The sequence below is a fragment of the Cyphomyrmex costatus genome, unplaced genomic scaffold, assembly GCF_001594065.2.
Source record: "Cyphomyrmex costatus isolate MS0001 unplaced genomic scaffold, Ccosl1.0 scaffold251, whole genome shotgun sequence".
NCBI classification, from domain to species: Eukaryota; Metazoa; Arthropoda; class Insecta; order Hymenoptera; family Formicidae; genus Cyphomyrmex; species Cyphomyrmex costatus.
In genome coordinates this window covers 113,060-137,755 of record NW_017276598.1, presented here as the reverse complement: position 1 = coordinate 137,755, position 24,696 = coordinate 113,060, and the positions used below count along the sequence as shown (strand labels likewise).

General features: G+C 32.7%; 2 protein-coding genes across 2 annotated transcripts in view; one reads left to right on the top strand and one right to left on the bottom strand.

Annotated features, from left to right (window-relative positions):
* Positions 1 to 8,030: 8,030 nt before the first annotated feature.
* Xpac (DNA repair protein complementing XP-A cells homolog Xpac) lies at positions 8,031 to 9,872 on the top strand. Its single transcript, XM_018540482.1, has 6 exons — positions 8,031 to 8,048; positions 8,429 to 8,641; positions 8,799 to 8,910; positions 8,988 to 9,118; positions 9,264 to 9,540; positions 9,614 to 9,872. The coding sequence occupies exons 2-6, from the start codon at positions 8,493 to 8,495 to the stop codon at positions 9,773 to 9,775; spliced, it is 831 nt and encodes a 276-aa protein (XP_018395984.1). The 5' UTR covers positions 8,031 to 8,048; positions 8,429 to 8,492; the 3' UTR covers positions 9,776 to 9,872.
* A 1,386-nt stretch (positions 9,873 to 11,258) lies between these two features.
* The window catches only part of Hmgcr (HMG coenzyme A reductase), a 37,437-nt gene continuing 23,999 nt past the window's right edge, over positions 11,259 to 24,696 (bottom strand). The window contains exons 2-9 of the mRNA XM_018540473.1: positions 18,079 to 18,292; positions 17,674 to 17,785; positions 16,393 to 16,480; positions 16,014 to 16,311; positions 15,438 to 15,589; positions 13,420 to 14,026; positions 12,106 to 13,346; positions 11,259 to 11,775 (exon numbers count right to left, since the gene is read on the bottom strand). Of these exons, the coding sequence (XP_018395975.1) occupies positions 11,685 to 11,775; positions 12,106 to 13,346; positions 13,420 to 14,026; positions 15,438 to 15,589; positions 16,014 to 16,311; positions 16,393 to 16,480; positions 17,674 to 17,785; positions 18,079 to 18,258 (2,769 nt within the window). The 5' untranslated portion in view covers positions 18,259 to 18,292 and the 3' untranslated portion in view covers positions 11,259 to 11,684. The remainder of the gene's footprint in view (positions 11,776 to 12,105; positions 13,347 to 13,419; positions 14,027 to 15,437; positions 15,590 to 16,013; positions 16,312 to 16,392; positions 16,481 to 17,673; positions 17,786 to 18,078; positions 18,293 to 24,696) is intronic.

Below are 24,696 nucleotides of genomic sequence, written 5' to 3'. Positions count from 1 at the left end.
ATGAAAGAACACACAATGGCGAAAAACCTTACCAATGCGAAATTTGTGAAAAGACATTTTGGTGGGTATTTTAGTGAAAAACAAAAGTTAGGAAAATAATTTGGTAATTCAAAATTAATGATTAAATTAACTCGCAAAAAATAATAAATATTGCTACGGTTACATCGCAGTCAAAATGGAAATCTAAGACAGCATATGGTGGCAAAGCATTACAAAGATGAACGTTACAAGTCTAATAAGGACCTGTATACTGGAGGTGTATCATACAAATGCGGAATGTGTAATAAAGAGTTTAAGAATAAAACGAATCTGCGTGACCATGAAAGAACACATAATGGCGAAAAACCTTACCAATGCGAATTTTGTGAAAAGACATTTAGGTGGGTATTTAAGTGAAAAACAAAGGTTAGGAAAATAATTAGGTAATTCAAAATTAATGATTAATTTAACTAGTAAAAAATAATAAATATATAGATAATAATCCAAATACAATATCAATATTTAAATTAACTCGCAAAAAATAATAAATATTGCTATGGTTACATCGCAGTCAAAATGGAAATCGAAGACGGCACATGGTGACAAAGCATTACAATGATGAACGGTACAAGTCTAATAAGGACCTATATATTGGAGGTGTATCATACAAATGTGGAACGTGTAATAAGGAGTTTAAGAATAAAACGAATCTGCGTGAGCATGAAAGAACACATAATGGCGAAAAACCTTACCAATGCGAATTTTGTGAAAAGACATTTAGGTGGGTATTTAAGTGAAAAACAAGGGTTAGGAAAATAATTTGGTAATTTAATATTAATGATTAATAAAAATATATGTATAGGGACTCTTATTAATAAATAAAATTAAATGTAAATAAAAGGCATAAGAGTCGAAAAAATTTAAATAATCTTAAATGTCAAATTTTTAAATTATATAATAATAAATGATTTTAATAGATGTATTCTTGAACAATATTGACATTATACATACAAGTAACACTAGGGAAGTGTCATACGTCGATTTTTCTGTAACTTGGCATACAAGTAGTACATGAAAAAATAATAGACACGTATTTTTTTATATCGGCCCAATCGCCGTTTTAAGGGTAGAAATCACCCTCAATAATTTTGAGAGTAGGTCGACTATTGTAAGAATTATATTTTACGATTATTGTAAAATTGGGCATCTAACGGTTTTTGGGGTCGCTGATTACGAATCTGAGGTTATTTTTATGAAATTTAAGATGGCGGAACCAATATGGCGGGCGCAAAAAATTAAATATTCAATGATTTTTGTAATTTTCAGTATCTTTATGCTTTTTGGGTCGCTGATTACGAATATGTGATCAGATCTTCGAAATTCAAGATGGCGGATCCAATATGGCGGGCGCAAAATATTAAATATTCATTCATTTTTGTGATTATTGAGGGTGATTTCTACCCTTAAAACGGCGATTGGGCCGATATAAAAAAATACGTGTCTATTATTTTTTCATGTATACTACTTGTATGCCAAGTTACAGAAAAATCGACGTATGACACTTCCCTAGTGTTACTTGATAGTTGATGTTATAAGTTACAATTACACGTTGCGGCTTCTGTATGGATCCATCTTCAGATTTTTTCTTCAAATAAAATTAAATACGCAGCGGATATATTATACAAGATAGGAATTCTCCGATAAATCATAATTTGAGAAAAAGAACTGTTCTCAGTCCACGTTTATCTTTTATAACATGCACACATATTTATCTAACCCTTCCATATAAAAATAATATTTTTTAATTTTGGTGACACACATTATTATTAGTTTGTATATATACTGATTCTTTTGTTGAATTGTTCTTAGAGGAACAGTTATATTCAGTTTACCAACTGCTTGAGAACAGTTTTTTTCTCAAATTATGATTCATCGGAGAATTCCTATCTTGTATATCCGCTGCGTATTTAGAAAAATCTGAAGATGGCTCGATACAGAAGGTGAAACATGTAATTATAACTTATAACATCAACTATGTATAATGTCAATATTGTTCAAGAATACATCTATTAAAATTCTTTATTATATAATTTAAAAATTTGACATTTAAGATTATTTTAATTTTTTCGACTCTCTTATGCCCTTCATTTACATTTAATTTTATTTATTAATGATTAAATTAACTAGCAAAAAATAATAAATATAGATAATAATCCAAATACAATATCAATATTTAAATTAACTCGCAAAAAATAATAAATATGGCTACGGTTACATCGCAGTCAAAATGTAAGTCTAAAACGGCACATAGTGACAAAACATTACAACGATGAACGTTACAAGTCTAATGAGCACCTATATACTGGAGGTGTATCATACAAATGCGGAACGTGTAATAAAGAGTTTAAGAACAAAGCGCAACTGAGTAGACATGAAAGAACACATAATGGAGAAAAACCTTACCAATGCGAATTTTGTGAAAAGTCATTTAGGTGGGTATTTAAGTGAAAAACAAGGGTTAGGAAAATAATTTAGTAATTTAATATTAATGATTCAATGAACTAGTAAAAAATAATAAATATAGATAATAATCCAAATACAATATCACAATATTTATACTAACTCGCAAAAAATAATAAATATTGCTACGGTTACATCGCAGTCTAAATCAACATCGAAGACATCACATGGTGGCAAAGCATTACAATGATGAACGTTACAAGTCTAATAAGGACCTATATATTGGAGGTGTATCATACAAATGTGGAACGTGTAATAAGGAGTTTAAGCAAAAAACGACACATCGTGATCATGAGAGGACTCATATTAGAAAACAACCATACCTTTGTGAGTTTTGTGGACTAGTGTTCAGGTGGGTACTTCACTGAATAGCAAGAATCAATGGAATTATTTCGTTAAATATTGCTACGGAAACTTTACAGACTTTCTTCATCTCTAAAACAACACAAAATGATGGTTCACAAAAATAATTAACGTCATTACGATTATAAAGGATATGAAAAGAGTCCTCGTACCAAATGAATACCTCGGTTATCACATAGACTCGGAGCACAAAGGTAGAAAACAACATCCTTGCGAGATCCAGATATTCATCCAGAATATGGAAGATCGCCCTCTCGACAGGCCAAAGAAGTACCCCTTCCCCCACCTTTCAACATACACCCCCCTTCCCAACAGCGTCTACATAAAGGGAGTCCTCCAGGGTAGCGTCTCAGTCTCAGTATCAGCGCACCTCTCACCCTGATGAAGTGAACGGTACGGTTCACGAAACGTTGGTATTAATAATGAAGAAAGACACGGCGATAACCCGCAAACCTTCTGGTATAATATGTGAAACGATGTTTTCAACGGGTGAACGTAAAGACGAAACGTACATTTAATGTACAGAATTATATTAAATTATAAATGTTTAAAAAGATGTAGGTATGTGTATTAGATGTACAAATTAATTCGGTCCGTTCTTGTGTTCAAAAATGCATTTATTTCAAAACAAAAATGAATGAATAGATTAATTAAAGTATTGTCCATCGCTGGCTACTACTTTTTCCCATCTCTTAGGCAATTTTTGAATTCCATCTCGAAAAAATGACTCGTCTTGGTGGCGATCATCTTTTGGAAAACGGACCGAACTAATTTCTACTCATAATATGTCACTAGGAATGTAGAATAAGAAAATTTTTAATTGACGTTATAAGAATAAATATACATATGCACTGATCAGAGATTTTGGTTTTTAATAATTAGTAGTTTGTAATAGAACCAGGAGACGCGGTAGTGTTTCCAGTCATGTGCAAAATATCAGTAGACGCGGTAGTATCTCCGGCCATGTTCAAAAACTGAAGGACACTACAAGTCTCTTATCTCGAGCCATCAAAGTCTATTTTCAGGGGCTGCATAACTACTAAAATATAAAAAATTTTGAATCGAACGTTATATGTCCTGAAAAGCGGCATCGCCACGAGTAATTTGAGCCAACAAAATTTTAAATCGGTCAAGCCGTTCTCGGAATATAAGCGGTCGAAAAGTGGTGATTTTAATGAAAAATTAAGAAACGTCTCCTTCTTCTTCTTCTTCTTCTCTATCCGCATTCAAGGCCATATTAAAACTTTCTAATATCCCCTCTCACCTTTCACTCACACCTTCTCCATCTTCGACCGACCGCAACCCCTCACCCCTTCCCTCACCCTCCCCCACCACCCCTCTCTTTCGCCGTGTCACTCTTTTTCTTTATATAATATTTTTAAATCATTTTTTTATATATTTGTCATATATTTGTACTCTCTAAAAAGTAAGTGATATATTCGAAAAAATCATAGGTATCATAAAAAAGAAAAGTTCAAGCCATGTTCAAAAAAGGATACTCAAAAATTTACACCTTTTTATCTAATAATGATATATTAACATGAAAAGTAACTGATATATATTATTAATTAAAGGTGCCAGTACAAAGTGAACATACCATACATAAAGTGTATGCAACTTTCGGCCGATTTTCGAATCGCCTCCACCTTCCCCTGTCCCTCTCACCTCACCTCGCCGCGCGCAGGTCAAATGTCGCATCGTGTGACATTGGACCGTTGCGGCATTTGCCATCATCTGATGGCAAAAATATGAAAAGAAGAACAAAATCTGAGACCATAACGTGTCAGAATTTCAAATCTTAATTTTATATTACATTTTAGATTTTGCATCGCGATATCTCCGTTCATAGAGTACGTAGAAAAAAAATAGAAGCATTTTCGGAACGCAACTTTAGCGGTGGCTATCGATTGAGCGTACATAGAACTTGATCGGTTCAACCGTTATTGAGATCCAATATTCTCGATCATTCGCAAGTCGCTGACTTGCGTTAAAGAGGCACGGTGCGTCTCGCGCTGTGCGTACACTTGACGCGAGATACTACCGTGTTTCTTGATTATTTGAAAATTTATTTTTAAGATCAGATTGCAGCATCGTGCTTAATTTTTCTGGCTCATACAAACATAATTTTAAGGAAACGCATATACTTACTTCCTTATTTTCCTTAATGTGTAAAGTGAAAGTATTAGATGTTAATCTTAATAATTCCATGCATAATTTTTGAATTATTAACTAGAAATGAGATGCGTCTTAAAAAATGTTCTCTTGTCTATTACAAAATATTCAACTATTATAGTTTCTGAAATTTTTTATACGCGAATTCGTTTGTTTCCCACTTTAAGTTTCTTTGATGCATTTTTCTTGGTTCGACGGCAAAATGCCGGCTACGCTATGTATACGTAATATTATAATAAGTAAATCATTTTCATATTATCAGCCGTAAAAGCGACATTGCGGGCCGATATTTCTATTGCGGCACACATTGTTCGCAAAAATCTACGAAAAGATCGTCATCGTAAAATTATTATCTAATGAAAATGAAACGACATAATGTAGCGTTTGACCGTCGCCGCTGAATCAGAAAAAGTTTGCTGACCTCGTCTATCGTAATACTGAAATGCACGAAACACATTTAGGGGAGACTGGGGCCAGTTGTAACAATTTTTAGAAAAATACATATATTTTTTTATTTATCATGTATGTGTTTATTTCTTTTAATGCACATGATGCAACAACTCTTTAGCTTTATACTACTATTGACAAAAAGGTGTAATTTTAAGATGTTCATGTAAATAAATGTAAAAAAATAAAGAAGTCCAAACTGGTATACATCTTGCCCCGATTTGGGGTAAAATGAAACAGGGCTAGGGAAAGTTGTAACATCATGTGACGACCGCATAAATTTCGCGTGTCGCCTTGTCTCGCTACACTGTGCAACTAGCCGCTGATGTATGTTCTCTTTTTCCTTTTTCCATATTCTATGCGTAAATATAAGACATAATTCTAATTCTTTAAACATAGTCGTAGCTCTTTGTTGGCGAGTTTATTAAGTAACGAAATGTTGATGCAGCGCGCATATCGAGATAACGGACTGTAGACCGGACGCTCTCACGCTCCCTCGAGCTGATAATTTTGATACCTGCGAGAAACTGCGTCAGCAGCCGCAGCCGTTCGAACCGTCAATTACAAAATTTAAATATATATATATTTAATAAGAGATGAGAGATGCAGCGAAAAGCGAATGCGATTCGAAAATCGGCCGAAGGTTACATACACTTTACGTATGTTCACTTTGTACTGGCAACTTTAATTAATAATCGGTTACTTTTCGTGGTAATATATTAATACAATTTAACTCGTGATAATACTGCGATAGTTTTAAATATACGTCATATCGGTCAGCAGTCAGTAGAATTTAAAATTAGAGCTCTCATCGAGGAAGCCGCAAGTTTAACAACTCTCATATTACATTCATTTGGATTCCCTCTCATCGTGGTATTATGGGAAACGAAACAGCGGATGAGCTGGCCAAAAAAGCCATCAGACGAAGGCATTAACTCCAACTTCAAAGTACCCTATTCAGACTTATATGCAATTCCAAAAAGACAACTAGACAGAGATTTTGAGGATTACTTGAAACGATCATCCAATCATAAAGGAGAATTCTACTTCAAAAATTGTTATAGCTAAGAAAGCAAGAAACCCTGGTTCAATGACGCTCGGCTCTCTCGCATGTTAATTACCACCATGAACTGCCTCAGAAGTAACCACTATAATCTTAATCACAGCCTCTTCAGGAAAAATCTAATTGATGATCCTTCGTGCCCCTGTGGAGCTCCCCTTCAAGATCTTGTCCATTTTGTCTTTCACTGTCAGCTCACCGAATCCCACGCTACCCCTCTGAGAACAGCTCTCCAGGAACTTATCCTTGAACCTACAATGGACCCTTATTCCTCTCTAATCCTAGCGTTAAATGCAGCATCACCAAAGTTATGTAGACTTTTTGCCAGTTTCGGTCTCGCCAGCGATCGCCGTCTGTAATTCGCGATATTTTCGCGGCGCTCTCTCGCGGACATATCGCCGACGTTTCTACGCCGGCGAGAGGCATCGATCCCCCCTCCCTATCCTAGCGGTATCTTTTAGGTACCGCTTGCTCCTTTTCCGCGAGAATCCCAACCTTGTGCGATACTGGGATGAAAATAAAAAATTTTTTCGTCTCATAGCGTCGAAAACTTCCGGAGCTTATTGTCAACTCATTATTTTCGATACTACATCAGACGAGATCTGGCCGTATTGCCTCCACTCACTCTATGGAGGCAGGAGCCATCAATTAATAAGAAGAAGAAGAAGATATTACATGTAGTCCATGGTGTAAGGAAACAAGGTGAACCATTGCGCACGATGAGTGGGGGGTATAATGGTGGCTTTTACTTGAACCAATAAGCGCTCAACTTTGGTATAGGCGGCAATTCCAGCAAATTCAAATGGAAGAAATAAGTTCTGTATAAAATTGAAAGGCATGAAGGCATGCTGCACATGCTGAAAAGATTCATAATTATGTTATGACCGCTGTAATGGAAGGAGTAGAAGCAGCAGTACACCTGCAGCATTTAGTGCTTTAAACCTGCTCTTACATTTTAAGAGAAGGTAGACTAGAGAACTTGGAAATTGATGAAATTACGAGATTTTGAACAAAAAATTTGCAGAAAACTTATTTTCTTGCCAAAATCATAAATAATTCATAAAAGAATAATAATATTATAATTCATATTATTATAATAATAATAATAATTTTAGCGTGTATTTCATCTTTCATACATATATTATGAATTTGTAAAACATACAATACAATTAATACATGTACAATAATTTTTACTAACCAACTTCTCCAAGAGCATCAAATTTTCAATAAAAACAGAACAATTAACAATTAACAATAATTAACAATAACCACAAAACAATAACGATAAAATGCTATTAACAGCTTATCAACCAATGACTAATGTAAATAATTAATATTTCCTACTAATCCGGATTCGCGGCAATTTGACAGCTACACTGAAAATGACTGAAATCGCGCTCGCTGCCATCTTCAGTGACCAAAGTGAGGCGTTGATTGGCTGGCGCTGTTTGCCACAGCGCATCCACAGGACTGGGTCACCTTGTTTCCTTACACCATGATGTAGTCGGTATGAAAGATTTTCTAACCTCAACAGTCGTCAACTTTGGTCAACTTTAACGCTTAATATCTCGGTTCGGAGGGCAGAGCGGCACTTTTTATTGCCAGATTCGTTCGTTTCGTGCAAAAACGCGTCAAATAAGTGTATTTTTATCAAAATTTGAACTGAACAGGGTATTCTATACCTTACCCGAAGATCTGTTAAAAACATAAAAATTTTTTTTTTTTTTAATTTTTGTACCATATTAACCTCTTTGTTAGATAATTTGTTTACAATTATTGTTCATAATAATGATTCTAAGATAACTTTGTATACATAATATATTTTTGAATATTTACAATTTTAAGAGATAACTGATAAATGTTTATACATTATCTGTTCATTTTCAGGACATTCCTTTAAGAACATATATTGTATATCTTAGTGACATAGAATTTAATAGCTTAATAAGAAATGGCTAGTACAGAAAATATGGAAAATAATTCCAACAAGAATGAAAATACCACAGAGATAGAGAAGCAGCTCAAAGAGAGAGCTGAAAGAAATCGTCAAAGAGCACTCTTGTTAAAAAAATCTAAGGTAGTAACTCATCCATATTCAAGGTATGTGTTGAGCATATACATGAAACAATTAATATATCTATTTAAAATGTAATAAAATCATATTTTAGTGATCAATTATTTGAGCTTTAAATATCTTTTCTTTAAGAATTCAGTTAGAATCTCTTTAATAGTATTCTTATTGATAATATTTCTGTAGAGAAAATAATGGTTCTACAAAAGGAAGAGTGCTAAAGGTTCAAGGGCAACGTGTTATTGATAACGGTGGAGGCTTCCTAATAGAAGAAAATGATGAATTAGAGCAACAAATGGTATATATATATATATATATATAATTATCTATCTATAATATCATTACATTTATAATAATACACATTTATTTATTTAGTTGAAGATTAGGACTGAACCAGTATATGTACCAGATATCGGTAAACTTAATGAGTGTGAGGAATGTCGACAGAAATTTGCAGACTCATATCTTTTACAAACGTTCGATCTGACCGTTTGTGATAAATGCAGGTAGAGTAGCGATGTTTAAAATAAATATTTTCACTTGATGTGTGGTATCTACTTGAAATTATTTTTATTACTATTTCAGTATTTCCTTTCCAACATACCTTTTAAAAATAAGTTGTGAATATTATATTATTATATGTTATTTTAGAGATAAAGAAGGAAAACACTCCTTAATTACTAAAACTGAAGCTAAACAAGAATACCTTTTGAAGGATTGCGATTTTGATCGACGGGAACCCGTGCTTAAGTATATTGTACGAAAAAATCCTCACAATGTGAATTGGGGCGAGATGAAGTTATATCTACATCTTCAGATAGAACAAAGGGCTTTGGAAGTTTGGGATTCGGAAGAAAATTTGTTGAAGGAAAAAGAAGCGCGCGAATTAAAACGAGAGGGAGCTAAAATCAAGAAATTCAATAAAAAGGTAACTTATATATGACGTTGTTATACAATATCTCTTGTTGCTAAACTAAATCTTATATTTTATGGAAACGAAGATCAAACAGCTACGAATGCAAGTGAGAAGTTCATTGTACGATAAAACGACTAAAGCGTCGCATGTTCATGAATTTGGAGAAGACACATATAATGAGGAGGATGATACATACAAACACACTTGCACAACATGCGGTTATGAAGAAACTTACGAAAAAATGTGAAAAAACGCTCAATTATTATTCACGACAACATGAATCATTGTGTATTTAATATTATTTCACATGAGAAAGAGTACACGGATTTCTCTGGTATACAATACCGACAAGTCTCTGAAATGTTTTTCTTGAAAATTTGTATGCTTAGATATTGGTTCTTTGTTGATCAATGTAGTTTCGATTTTATACATCTTTTTTATATTTAAAAATATCAGATTTACATAAAAGATATGATTAATTATATATTTTTGTTATTAATTTTTTAAATATCTATTACATGAACAGATTTTTATCTCATTAACATTAAAATAATTTTTATATTAAAAAATTAAATATAAAAAACAATAATAGGTTGAAAAGGGCATGTAAGAGTCAGTTATGCATTTAAAATCTTTTACGCAAACTTGATTTGATATTTATTATTATTACAATAAATGGACATATATATATATATATATATGTATATATATATTTGTATACTTACTGAACCAAGAAAAAATCTATAAACAGATAACGCAAGACAATCGCGTTAAAAATATTTATATAATCTATTATTGTCCATTGTTATTTAATCCTTGATAAGACCTTGATTAGTTAAAATTGTGTTATCCCTATTGCATCGCTTATTTACAAATTTTTGAATCAGAGAAATCTTTGCTTTTTGTAACTACATAATTTGCCTCGGTAGTCTAACTGGTAGAACGATCGCACGGAACGTGCGAGATCCGGGTTCGACTTCCGGCCGAGGTAATATTTTTCGTAATATAAATTATTTACAGATTTTTATTCATAGATTTTAATATGTCGTTCAACATTATTAAGATCCAAGATGCTATGAGTATCAAAATTGTTAAGGGATGCTGGAGTGCCTGTTTTATCTCATAATTACTTAGTTAAAGACTCGTTTCTCTTAATTGCATTTACGGATGGAAAAATCCTTCTGCATAATTATAGTATCGACAACAATGAATTGCGCTAGCTACATTTCAATACCAAAAACGGAAAAAAATTAAAAACTTACAGTTTCGTTATCGGCTTCTGTGATTTTCGATAACGAAACTGTAAATTTTTTTTCCGTTTTTCGTATTGAAATGTAGCTAGCGCAATTCATTGTTGTCGATACTATAATTATGCAGAAGGATTTTTCCATCCGTAAATGCAATTAAGAGAAACAAGTCTTTAACTAAGTAAGTAATGATAAAACAGGCGGGTCCAGCATCACCTTAAATTGCTAGATAATTTAACTCGTGATATTATTGCGGTAGTTTCGTAGAGTGGCATTTCAAGACTGAAAAATTGTTCGGCACGCAGTTTAAAAGACTACATACGTAATATATAAATTATTCACACGGAATTATTATTAGCACCTAAAATCCAACTCGACCGTTAAAGGCAATTTCTTATTGTTTAATGGTTGTATTTAATGCAATTTATATATTATAGTTATGTGTTGTAATAATAAATAATACACAGATAAGTTTCATTTTTGTCTCTTTATTCCGTTAAAACTTATACGTATTCGTTTTTTTAGTCCGGCATTCAATTTATGAACGAAATAAATCCTAATTAATACAATATATGGAGATTTTCAGAATAGTTAAAAACTTTATTATTTACATTACAGCACCATAGAGAGGGAGAGGGAGGGAGAAGGGGAAGAGACAGAGAGTGTTGGAACACTTCTCCATCGAAACACTTTTCCATATACATATTTACATAAATGGAATATATACATTGTAGAGTTCGACCTACATCTCATCGCATACAGCAGAAACATTCATACTTGACTAATTGTTTCTTTGGAACACTAATGAGACAGGTGCGAAACGTAAACAACAGGCCGCTTCATAGAGAAGTGATAAAAATATATGTCTGCCATGTACTAAGATTTTTACGTAAAATCTGCACAAAGATCTTAGAATGGCAAAACGTTTGGCACAGTTAGCCTGTTCCCGTCCGTACTACTGTGAGTAGTGTGCACCGAGTTACTAATTAGGACAGATGATCTGTAAACAGAAAGAAAAATGTGCAAATCTTTGCTTGCGAAATAATATTTAGTTATTAACAATAACTAATAGTTATATTTATAATTTGAGTCTTATCGTCAAACTGTTTTAAATTTGCATTATATAATTTACAAATTTTTTCATAACACTTACAAAAAGTTAAATAGAAATAAATATCTTTAATTAGTTATATTTTATAGTTTTTTTTATTTTAACTATTAAACTTAACAAAAATAGTTTTATCAAGAAAGAATTTTAATTTTATTACTAATAATACACTGATCCAATTCTTTTCATTTTAATTATAATCAACAAGACATGCTCAAGTACCTGTTATGCCTCAAATGACTCTTGACTAAATCTCCAGAGGCCAATGCAGCCATCAATGATAGCTCTGCAGCAAGCACTGTGGCACAAACAATTTGAGAGAGTAGTCTTGCGTTTTGGCCGGGTTCCGTAGGATGCGCACCCTTGATCCCCAACATCGCCAGGCATGCTCCTTGTGCAGGCAGACCGGTACCACCACCTACCGTTCCGACTTCTATGCTGGGCATTGTACACGTTATACGTAAATCTTTTCCATCTACACCCCATGGTTCCATCAACGTTAAACAATTACTGCTGCTAACATTCTGCGCGGGATCTTGTCCAGTGGCAATGAAAATCGCTGTCACGATATTAGCTGCGTGCGCATTGAAACCGCCTATACTGCCCGCTAAAGCTGAACCAGTCAAGTTCTTCTTGTTGTTGAGTTTGACAAGTTCGTGGACCGAAGTTTTCAGTACGCGCGTCACGACATCCTCAGGTACGATTGCTTCGCACACCACACTCTTACCTCTCCCCTCAATCCAGTTAACGGCCGCGGGCTTCTTGTCGGTGCAGAGATTCCCACTGAGGGAAATTATTTCCATATCCGGAAAATAAGTCTGCAATGTCTGCAGAGATCTCTCTGTTCCTTTCGACAACATGTTCATGCCCATGGCGTCACCGGTTGTCGCGACAAAGCGTAGATGCAGATCTCGACCAGCTATGCGAGGGTGAATTTTCTTTAAACGAGCGAAGCGACTGGTTTGATCGAAGCTGTTTTTTAGTTCTTCAAAGTTCTGCGGTTGTTCTATCCACGATATTGCCTCGCATGCACGTACAATGTCCGGGAATTGTACTACGGGTGCTCGGGTCATTCCGTCCGCCGTTACGCGGGTGGTCACGCCACATTTCAAAAGCGCACGACTGCCACGATTAGTAGATGCCACCAGGCAACCCTCCGTTGTCGCCATCGGCACATGATACAACTGACCGTCGATCAGTAATGGCCCAACAATGCCAACTGGTACAGGTACGTAGCCGATTACGTTCTCACAGCAGGCGCCAAGTACCTTGCTGTAATCATAGTGCTTATATGGCAAATCGAGCATCTCTTCGGTGAATTTGCCAGCGTCACCTACGACGAGACGTCTAATATCGACACCGCGCTCCATGTCGCCCACTGCTTTTTCTAATTGATAAGCAGCTATGTTCTTGTGTTTCACCAGTTGTATCACCTCATCATTCGACAGGGCACTGGCTCCAAGCTAACATATAATATATATATTTATATTATATATATAATGATTATAATATTATTACTTTATTATTCTCTCTTACCTCTGATTTATATATCTCGAGACAATCTTTCACGCTTCTGGGAATTTCAAACTTCTTTAGTGACAAATCAATTTCGCCAGAATCGCTCGCGTCACGATGTATCATCTCAGTTTGTATCTCCTTATCAGCGTATTCCACATCACTCTCATCACCCCATCCACCACCTACACCAGACAGAGGAAAGACCGGCTGTTCTTGAATCGTCGGTAACGTTACGCCGAAACGTTCTCGTAACCATATGTTCATAGTGGTATCTATATCGTTCAAATTGGAGCTATCAAGAAGTTCCACTTTCTCCTCCACTGTCGCTTCCTCCTTTTTCTCCTCTTCATTCTCCTCTTTCTCTTCCTCCTCTTCCTCTTCCTTGAATTTTAGTTGTTTGGCAACCACGTCGTTTCTGTCCTCGAAGAAAATGAATTTTATAGCCAGTGCTAATAACAATATCAATACCACAATATTGTCCGCACTGGCTGATAGCCAAGGTGTTTTCGGATGTTCTCTTAATTCGGAATTCTCGGTATAATCAGAACCATTAGTCGTATTCGAGCTCGTGGATGTCATTGCCATTTTCGTCGCGTCCTCGCTTTCGTTCTTAAAGGGCCATCGGCTGCAATGTGGAACAAGCAATTAATATAAATCAACGTAGAGATAAATTCTATTTTTATATGTAGATTACACGATTATATGTATATTATGTTATTATATTCCATAAGGTTGTAAAAATACTATATATTTCACGTTTCTCTGTCAATGTAGCATTGATATTATAAATACACGATTCTAACGAATTGATAATTGAGATACTGTAAATGGTAATTGTGTAAAAATATTTGATTAGTAAAATATTTAATTATTGTGTAAACATTTTTTATTATATAATATTTAAAAAGTGCCTTATATATCTCTACACTGCAATGTAATTAGCATCATGTAATATCAAATGAATAAATGAGAGAAAGTCGTTTTGATCGAAAAGCGAAGCGAACGCAACAACACTTTTTCGCAAACTAAAATGTAATTCAGAATGATATCCGGTACACAAACGGGGAGAGAATACCCAAAGAATTCTCTACCACCACCACCCAATAATGTCACTTATTTTTGGACTCTCATTTTACTTTGTATGGACAACAGTCGAGTCTTTGTATACGCGTTATTATTAACGTTCTCATGTAATATTAAAATACACCTCACCATTCATACGGATTTCGCATACGAAAGCATCGTTCTCTCCATACTTTAAATATTAAAAAATATTTACATATACGATTGTATCATAATGGAATTGTACAACGTTACGCGTCATTTCGAATTAATATATTTTGTTATTTCAACGATATCAATGAAGAGTACTGTAATTCTATAAACTTTTTAGAAGATTCATTTATTTTTCATCGAAAATAGAATCATAGAAAAATCTAAAGTTACATCCAAATTGATATTCAAATATGACATTCCCTCCCTGCCCCCTCTAATCTCTTATACACGTATTTGCGATTTGATTTTAAAACGATAAAAGGCCGTAACAAAGAACTTTTTTTCCAAAAGCATATTTAAATGATTCCATTTTGGCTCCTGTTTTTGTAAATATCCAAGGGGAGAATAATGAAATGTGAAAATATGAATGATTTTTCCGTCCGTTGCGAATTTGTTCCGTTTATACAGACAACGCTTTGAAAATGCCCAAACTTGTGGTTCAATAAGTAAGATCTTCCTTCCTACGCGGAAAGCTTCATTTGAATATGGATATTTTATTGAATAGAAGTCCAATGCTAAAAGCGTTCGAAGATGACCTGACGTTGAAATTAGAGACGTCAAAACTGTTCAACAAAGGCAAACATAAAAAAAAGTAATAGAGGTCAGAAGTACAATACATCCTCGGCCACGGTTTCCTGCTCCGTCGTGTACGATATATATACATTGTCGTATACCAACCGCTACCTATCTTAAAGTTTGCATCAAAAAACGAAGAGATTCTTTTTTATTATATTATCATAAGAGAGACAATAACAATATACCTGTTCGCATATACTACGAATAGACCAGCGATCATGATCATCTTGACTCGCTCCGTCACAGGATTTGGTTTTTGATCCTCCTCATTTAACGGCTGCATTATAAATATCTTGTCCGCGCTCAATTGGCCCATATTATTACTCCCGCGAGAAAGCTATAATGGTACAATGGTATCTTTACCTGTTTTTTATACTGATCAATATACATTCGATATATAACAATATAACTTTCATCACGTACATAATATTGGATGATTAATTCTTCCTGGAAAATTCTTAAAACTTCGATGTTTACTTAAGTATTAAAAAAAAATAGTATGTTAATTATTATATATTATTTTATACATATATCTGACATTTGACATAATACGTTTCAATATACAATATATTTGATAATATCTAATTTTTTTGACGATAATAGACATTTTTTCAAATCTATGCCTTTTTTAATTTCACCGCGTTACGCTTTCTGCGTTCAAAATGGAATAATCACATATTCGAAATGATTTGAAGGAGAGTTGTAAAAGTGTGGGAAGGAGGAATCGTTCCAACAAAAACATTAAATTAATAGTTCTGTACCTCAAGTATAAGCGATAAACAGGCTGGATAGAATGTCATAAAGACGATGTAGTTGACAATCACTCCGAAGCACGCAAAGGTGCAGAGGATCTCCAGCCTTCTCATACCCGATAAGGCTCCTGTGCCGATCACGAGGGTTTCCACGAGGGTGTCCAGAGTGATGCCTGGTCCCAGTAGAGACACACCGCGTGCGATATTCGCTTTGACTTCCTCTTGATTCCGCGAACTTAGCGCGTATTGCGCTAATGTTCCGGCCTTCGTGAGATCAATAATAAGCAGAAAGAAAAATAAGGCGTCTCTGAAAGAGTAATAACATTCCATTACAATCGTGAAGAGAAAGGAGCTTTATACTCCTTAAAAATTACGACGGTGTGCTTACTTCAAGTCCGCGACGTCACTGCGGCCAAAATTTATAACGGTGGAAGTGAACACCACGCTAGAGAACACGGTAAACAGGCCAGCGATACCTGGAACACAAGTAAAAAATCTGCTGAATATGACATATGTTATATATATATATATAATTGTGTATACATGTATTATGATAATTAAAATATTGTGATAATTGAAGAACTGCTTAAAAAACAAAGTTGAGATGCTAAATCTCGATAGAACTGGTATGACTTCGAAAGATGTGTAAAGAAAAGATTGAGCGTGAAGGGAGGATTCTTATATGTGGATGCAGTATCCGCAATACAACGCATAATTCATACAGGACTGCGTTCAGAAATTACGCCTAGATAACTCTAGGCTATAGTTTACGTTACGTATATTATAGCAAAAATGTATCTAAGAATTATTTATCTGAGCATAATTCTTAAACACACCCCTATAGGAATTATGTCGATTATATTTATCTCTTTTGATCTTCCAATCAATCATTAAAACTATGTCAATCGGCAAAACGTACGTAGTTCTGCATTTTACATAGTGAGATTTCGCAATGAATTAAATTATCGAAACATGTTAACACTCATAACATTATGCAGAGTTGAGTGGCGCTCAAATTCTTTCAGTAACCGAATTCAGTAATCAAACATAACGCTCCGTATGAAACGTTATTGCTTTCCACGAAACTTTCACTGTTCGCCATCGAGGGCTTTCACGCGCTCGGGAGGATCCGGTTTTATGAATGGACTTGACACGCACAATTATTACGCATCTTTCTCCATGTGGTTCCATCGTTATAATAATGTGTATCGATCTCTAATATATAATCATAAAAAAAAGTATTTATACTCTCGATGAAGCCGTGTAAGAAATTTAAACGAACTTCATCGTTGCCCAATTGATGTAATGCCGATTTAGAGCCTTTATGATCATTTTTAACCATTAGGGAAAATACCTACACACACGTTATACGCGTACGTGTGTGTGTGATATCTTGATATGAATATATATATATATATATATATATATATATATATATATATATATTTGTTTTTGTTGCACATTTATTAAATATACATATGCATATGTAAATATATGTATACACACACACATTTATTAAATATATATACACATACATATTTATATATGCACATAAATGTGGAATAAAAACAAAAATATCATGAATTACTCACGCGACATAATGACAAATCATGAAATTAATGTGATACGAAATACGTGTTAAGTATTTAAGTATTATTAATTGTCTTACCTAAAATATATTTAGATCCCATTTTTTGCAAATTACGAAATTGATGATAAGTAAACAGCACCGCCAAGCAGCGTATTATTGTCATCACTATAACATCAGTCTCTTTTAGATTCTGTCGAATAACATATATGCATATATATTAGAAACTTTTTCTATTAAAAGAAATAAAAAATAGATAAATAACAGTAACACGCACAAAATCTTCACTCCACGAAATAGTTATCGTTATTTTGTTAAATATTTAATATAAGTAAATATCTTTTATATAACGTAAAGTCTCTTATAGTACAATACATAATTATACATATCAGACATATTACAAACATTACAATTCATATGATTTTATAAAAAAGAAGTTAACATTCTTAAGAAAAGTTTAAAGCAATTTCACAATAATCTGCTTACCATAATATCGCATTTATTGTGATGACAGTACACTGCATCAGATAAGTTCTCTTCACGTGCTAGTCCACCTCCTGTCTCCATGTTAAGCATACATGCTGTCAAAGTGAAGACCATTACGATTACCTCGAAGGGATGACCGGCACAGAACCGGCCATGTTTCTCAAACACATGTGCGAGCATCGTTGATAACCCTCGTGAAAAATTCCTGGGATATCTGTAACATATTGATGTGAACGTGTTAAATAAGTTAATGATATAATTGAATTACAGACTCTTATATGTTCCAAAAACAATTACAAAAAATTAAGTAAAACATACAAAGCTATGAAGAGTCAACGCTGTTAACAGAGCGCAAATTACAATGTCGAACGTTTCGATCCTTAGTTTCGGATCATCAATCAGCGACAAATTACAAATTAAAAATTAAAAAATACTCAAGGTTGTAATATGTATCTATGTTTCAGATTTTTAGATAAAATGTAATTTGCGCTCTGTTAACAGTGTTAACTCTTCATAGCTTTGTATGTTTTACTTAATTTTTTGTAATTGTGTTGAATAAGATTTAATACATATATACGATATTATAAACAAAGTATCTTTTAAGTCTGTAATGTAATAAATACACAAAATGAACAAGAAATAAAGACCCTGAACAGTAAAATCGTATTTTTATTGCTTAAATAATTCGGTCTGAATTTATATAGGGGAGAGTGATCTAATTTGCAGTTTTTGTTCTTTATAAGGCGTAAATAAAACCCGATCATAAAACCAATGATGCCGTTCGAAAGATCATTCAATTTCCTTCATTTTTGCTTTAGACTTGGCGTATCTCTTACCTATGTCGAACTATAATGGAAAATGTAAAAATGTATTTTTGGATCCGATTTAGAACCATGAATTCCAAATCGGACCTCTCCTATTTTTATGAACTTTTAGATAGAAAATTTTAAAATATTTTAATTAATTTTTCTTAGTATATATTGAGTAAAAAAAACGAGCAATTTAAGACTCAAAGGTAAAAGTACAGTTTATATTATTAGAATTAAAATCAATAAAAAATTCCATCAATCCGAGTCTAATGAAATATGATATTTTATTGATTTAGTGTTCCTTAGACCAGATCTGATCGGTGTATCAGCGCACCCTTTGTCCTGATGAAGTGAACGGTATGGTTCACGAAACGTTAGCATTAATAATGAAGAAAGACATGGCGATAACCCGCAAACCTTCTAGTATAACTGATATATTATTAATAAAGGTGCTAATACAAAGTGACATACATAAAGTGTACGCAACTTTCGGCCGATTTTCGAATCGCCTCCGCCTTCCGCTGTCCCCCTCACCTCACCGTCCCGCGCGCAGATCAAATGTCGCTCGAGCATCGTGTGGCATTTGGACTGTGCGCGGTGAAGTGAGAGGGGGTCACGGAGAGAAGGATTTCTTAAAATTTATTCTGAAAATATAGTAATTATGGTACAATACAATAAATTTAAAGATTTTTACCATGCACTTCAGTAAAATTAATCATACTTATTTTATATTTTATTGCAGTTTTATTAATGAATATGAGAGATTTACATAAAAATTCTTCGATATATAATGTTGTCCCACGATTACCATATTTTCAGGGTAAATTTTAAGATCTAATTCTTTCCGTGAAGCATTTTAAAAAGATTTTAATAATCTGATAAAGAGTTTATAAAACTTATAAATCATTTTATTGCGAAAAATATATCTCAGCCGGAATTCGAACCCGGATCTCCATATTAATACATACTTTCGAAAGAAAAAAAAGACAGATGATTTAGATTTAGAGATTTGTCGCGTGCTTCTTCGGTCAATCTAATGTAAGAAATAAATTTTTCTTTAACGCAACACACACACACACAAAGATATAAATATAAAAATATAGGAGCTGTCGATATATATACGGTTATTATATATAATTGAAAATGATTATAATAATTATTATATATAATTGAAAATGATTATAATTATTATATATAATTGAAAATGATTATAATTATTATATATAATTGAAAATGACTGTAATATTTAATTATAATATTATTGGGAGTACAAATTAGTCCGTTTTCCAAAAGATAATCGCCTCCAAAGACGAGTCATTTTTTCGAAATGGAATTCGACAATTGCCTGAGAAATGGGAAAAAGTAGTAGCCAGCGATGGACAATACTTTAATTAATCTGTTCATTCATTTTGTTTTGAAATAAATGCATTTTTTAACACAAAAACGGACCGAACTAATTTGTATATCTATATTTAACTATTAATATTTTACTATAATAATTAATTATTACACTGTAAAAAATAAAATGTTAATTTTAACTCAAAGACGTTGAGTGGATTTTTTGAGACATGCAAAAATGTTAAAATTAATATTTTTGTGTTAATATGTTAACATTCTTGCATGTCTCAGAAAATCTACTCAACGTCTTTGGGTTAAAATTAACATTTTATTTTTTACCAGTGTATATATAATTAAAAATGACTGTAATTAATAATTTGAAACACAGTCTTTGATGTAGCATAAGTATGCATGGATGGTAATAATTTAAATTAATAGTAATATTTAATAATTTAAAATATAGTCTTGTACGCACACAGATGTGGATAATTATAATTTATTCAAAATGTATTTTTAAATAAAGCAAACAAAGTCTTTCGTGTGAAAGTCTTGTTTCGTGCGATTATAATCGAAAGTAGATCAATTAAATACTGACTATTCGCATCATTCAAACTCACGAAAAATATCGAAAATCTCTCGTAATTCAAACGCAACTCTCGTAAACTAGTGAATTTTCTATTTGAATCTTTCGTGGCTTATTGCGAATTGCTCCGTAATTTACTTATCCGAATTTACTTAATCGATTACGCGTTCTCTGTAAACACCATGCAGACGTCTTTACAGTCATAATCATAATGGATCAGTATGATCATTGTCAACTAGTCGTCTATCTTCAATTGGTTATCTTTATTCTCCTACACAAGTACAAAGGAATTATTTTTCGTTGCAATTTGTTGCATTTCATGTCTTTGTGATGGTTCATATTTGTACAACACATATTTTTGTTTATTAGAAGTATTCATTCAGATAGGATCATTTAGAAATGAATTGTTTAAATAGAATCATTTATATACATGTATATGTGTGTGTATTCTAACGCGTTTAATTCTTAAATTCTCTTTATTTTTTGCTATTTCGTTTACTAAGAAACTCGAAAAACTCGACATTCTATAAATTCTGATTAAAATCTCTTGCAGTTCCAAATATATGAATAAATCATATAATATGTATATCAGTTTCTTTCGAGAATAAAATAATACATGCATAATTATACAACTAGGGGATTCAGTTTGCATTGTACATAATTTATACACAGCATTAAGAGACGACACTCAGATTTGGCGAAAGCAACCGTTGCATCATTTTTGCGAGTGTCAACCTGTCAATATTTCGCACATAATAGCTTTTAGCTAATTAACTTATATAATTGTTATATAATTGTCAAATTTTTATTTCGTTCCAGTTTTATCAAAATTACTTTTTATATAGTAACATATTATGCGCATTTCATATAATAAAAAATGTTTCTATTTTTCTGCGTGTTCGTATATATAAATATAAAATAATAAAAATTAAAATTACAAAATACTCCTATAGACGCATACTAAAAAAACATTGAGAAATAATTAAAATTGTAAGCACCAAACAATGTTACAGTAAAATATTGTAATGAAAAATCTAAATTTAGAAAAAAAACTATAGATAAGTATATAGATAATCTAAAACACCATGTATATTTTTTTATATGTATATATTCACTATCATCTTCATGATATTTGTACATTAATCTGCGTGCCCAAGAAATTTACAAGATTATGCAAGAACGGATGAAATAAATTCTGAATTACATATGTAACATCATTAATAACTTAAGAGTTTTATGAAAATTTATTTATTAAAATACAGTTTTATTTAATTACTTTGTTAATCGAATGTTGGGTGACATCTAGAGTGATCAACGCACGATATCGAATGCTGTTATTGCAACATCGTGTCCCTTGAGCGACCCGGTTCGCTTTCTAATTGATCGCTAGTTATCGAAGAAAAAATGATTGAGAGAAAAATCAAACCCGATTCCATACAAATATCCACATTCAAAACGTCAATCAGCAGATCCTCGAATCAAATATCAGATAAAGAAATGTATGCTCCAACAGGATAACCCTTTAATCGTAGACATTGTGGCAAGTTCTAGGGCGTCTCGTATATCAACACACTTGTCCGGATAGTCGAGATTTTTTTACATATCCAGTAATGATACAGCTTGTTGACTATGGAGAAAGAGCACTAATTCACGGCGTAACTCGAAATGTCTGTCAAGGTCGGTGACTTTCCAAGTGTCGAGAAGTACTTGCGAGTATTTCTACACCCAACTGATCATTATCCTCTTTTGTTAACAACTATCATAGAAATATTTTTTCTTATTGGATGGTAATTTACTGCTCAAACATTATTGCAAAAGCGGATATTATCAATTGAAATATTGTCGCATTTACTTTGATATAAAATAATACTTTGATATAAAATTATATTTGCATAACAATACTGTAACTTTTTTCTCTTAAAAATGAACTTTTTTCTCTTAAAAATAAATGGTAATTAATTACCCGGAAATATTTTTTTTAATTAGTCGAATCTTTTTAACAATAATTTATTACTGTTTAACTTATATTTATATGTGTGTAACGAACATAATATTTTCTTACTTTAAAAGTAACACAACTCAAAATATTAAGTTTCCCAGAAAACAAGGAAAAAATTGTTTTTCAAAAATTGTTTTACTTAACACGAAATCATTGATTATTAAAATTATATCAGCTAAATAATATCGAAAGTAATACATATTAATATAAAAAAAAATATATTCTTAATATAATCAAATGTCATATTTTATTTTTTTCTAAAATTAAGTTAGTTCATAATAATAGATAGTAATGTAATAATGATTAACTTAAGTCATTCATATTTGATTTAGTGATTGATGGTAATGTAATGATAAGTTAACTTATACTTAACTTCTTCAAGTTAATAATTAAAAAATTATGTTTCTTTAAGTTGTGCTACTACTTTTAAAGTAGTAGAGGAAACGATATGTATATGTATATTCTATGGCCATATTCAGAATATGCTTATAATGTTAACAAGCATTTAACATATATTAATAGTTTACATCACATATATAGAAGAATTATTTATGTTTTCTATTTGTGTGTAGTCGGCAACATTATTTGCCTACAAAATGATACTGTTGCCGATAAATATGTACGGAATGTAAAATGCCTAACACTCGGTCTGACAATAAATTGATCATTGGAAAGGATTAAAACACATGTTATACATGCTTTTTAAATAAGCAATGTTGATGAGAGAGCGAGAGAGAGAAATATGCGTCGCTAATTTTGTAGAGAATATATGTATTTCTGATTGTGAAGTTTATTGACTTTTATATTATATATTATGTTCCTTGATTGTAATTCTCCATTGAATGAAAAAATTGAAATATGTCATATTTTTACTGAAAATATACTGTCAACATTTTTACTGAAGTTACGATAACAGATAGAATATCGTTTTCATATAATTTATTATCATCACTGAGATCTTAGTTTGTGCTTTACATAGACAAAAAAATGTGTATACCTAAAATAAGTATTGTGAATCACGTTAAAACATAATAGAAATTATTGAAATAAAATTAAAATACAACCGCATTAACATGAGTAAAAAATAAATCAGTCAACCAGACGGCACGGATTCTTCTTTCAGACTGAATTGCTCATAAACCGAAATATTAGCGTCGCTAAAATCTTAGAATCGCAGAAAAAAAGAGCCTTCCTTCCAATTCAATTCCTGATATCCATAGTCGAGAGAGAAAGTACGCACGATGTACATCCTACTTCTCTCTCTCTCTCTCTTTCTCTCTCGCTGTTTTTACTTCCTTTTTCGGCAGTCATAATGTATTCAGAAGCGAAATTTCCCGTACCTTTCCGTATACAGTTGAGGAATCGCTATACTTTCTTTATTCCTTCAAGTTTCAGGAACGTTCACTTCTTTCCTGGCGCATTAATGCAACGTCGGCTTCATCTCGCTGCTTACTTTTCCGCGATACGTTTCTCTCCCGCGACCGGGTGACCCTGAAGTAAATGAAATTTACTTTCTTCGACGATGCAACGAATAATATGCGTTTTGACACGCCTCCCTGTCCTTCTCCTTTCCTTTTTTTTTCTCATATCGAATGACGTCATGGAAATAAAGTAACCGGGATATACTAGGAATATAAGATTGACTTACAATTGACTCTTCGAGTCTTAAACAAAGATTTCAAGAATCTTAAAAGATCCCGTGGAAAGTATCTTAACATAACTGAAAGTTAGTTCTGATGAATATACTCTCAACAAGCTTTTTTAAGACTGACTCGCGGAGCCATAACATCCGTTTCAGTGTACAAAATAAATATCTCTAATAAAAATGCGTGTTGTTTCTATATATTCATATTACTTGAAACTATACGCATCTTTTATCAGTTTGATTT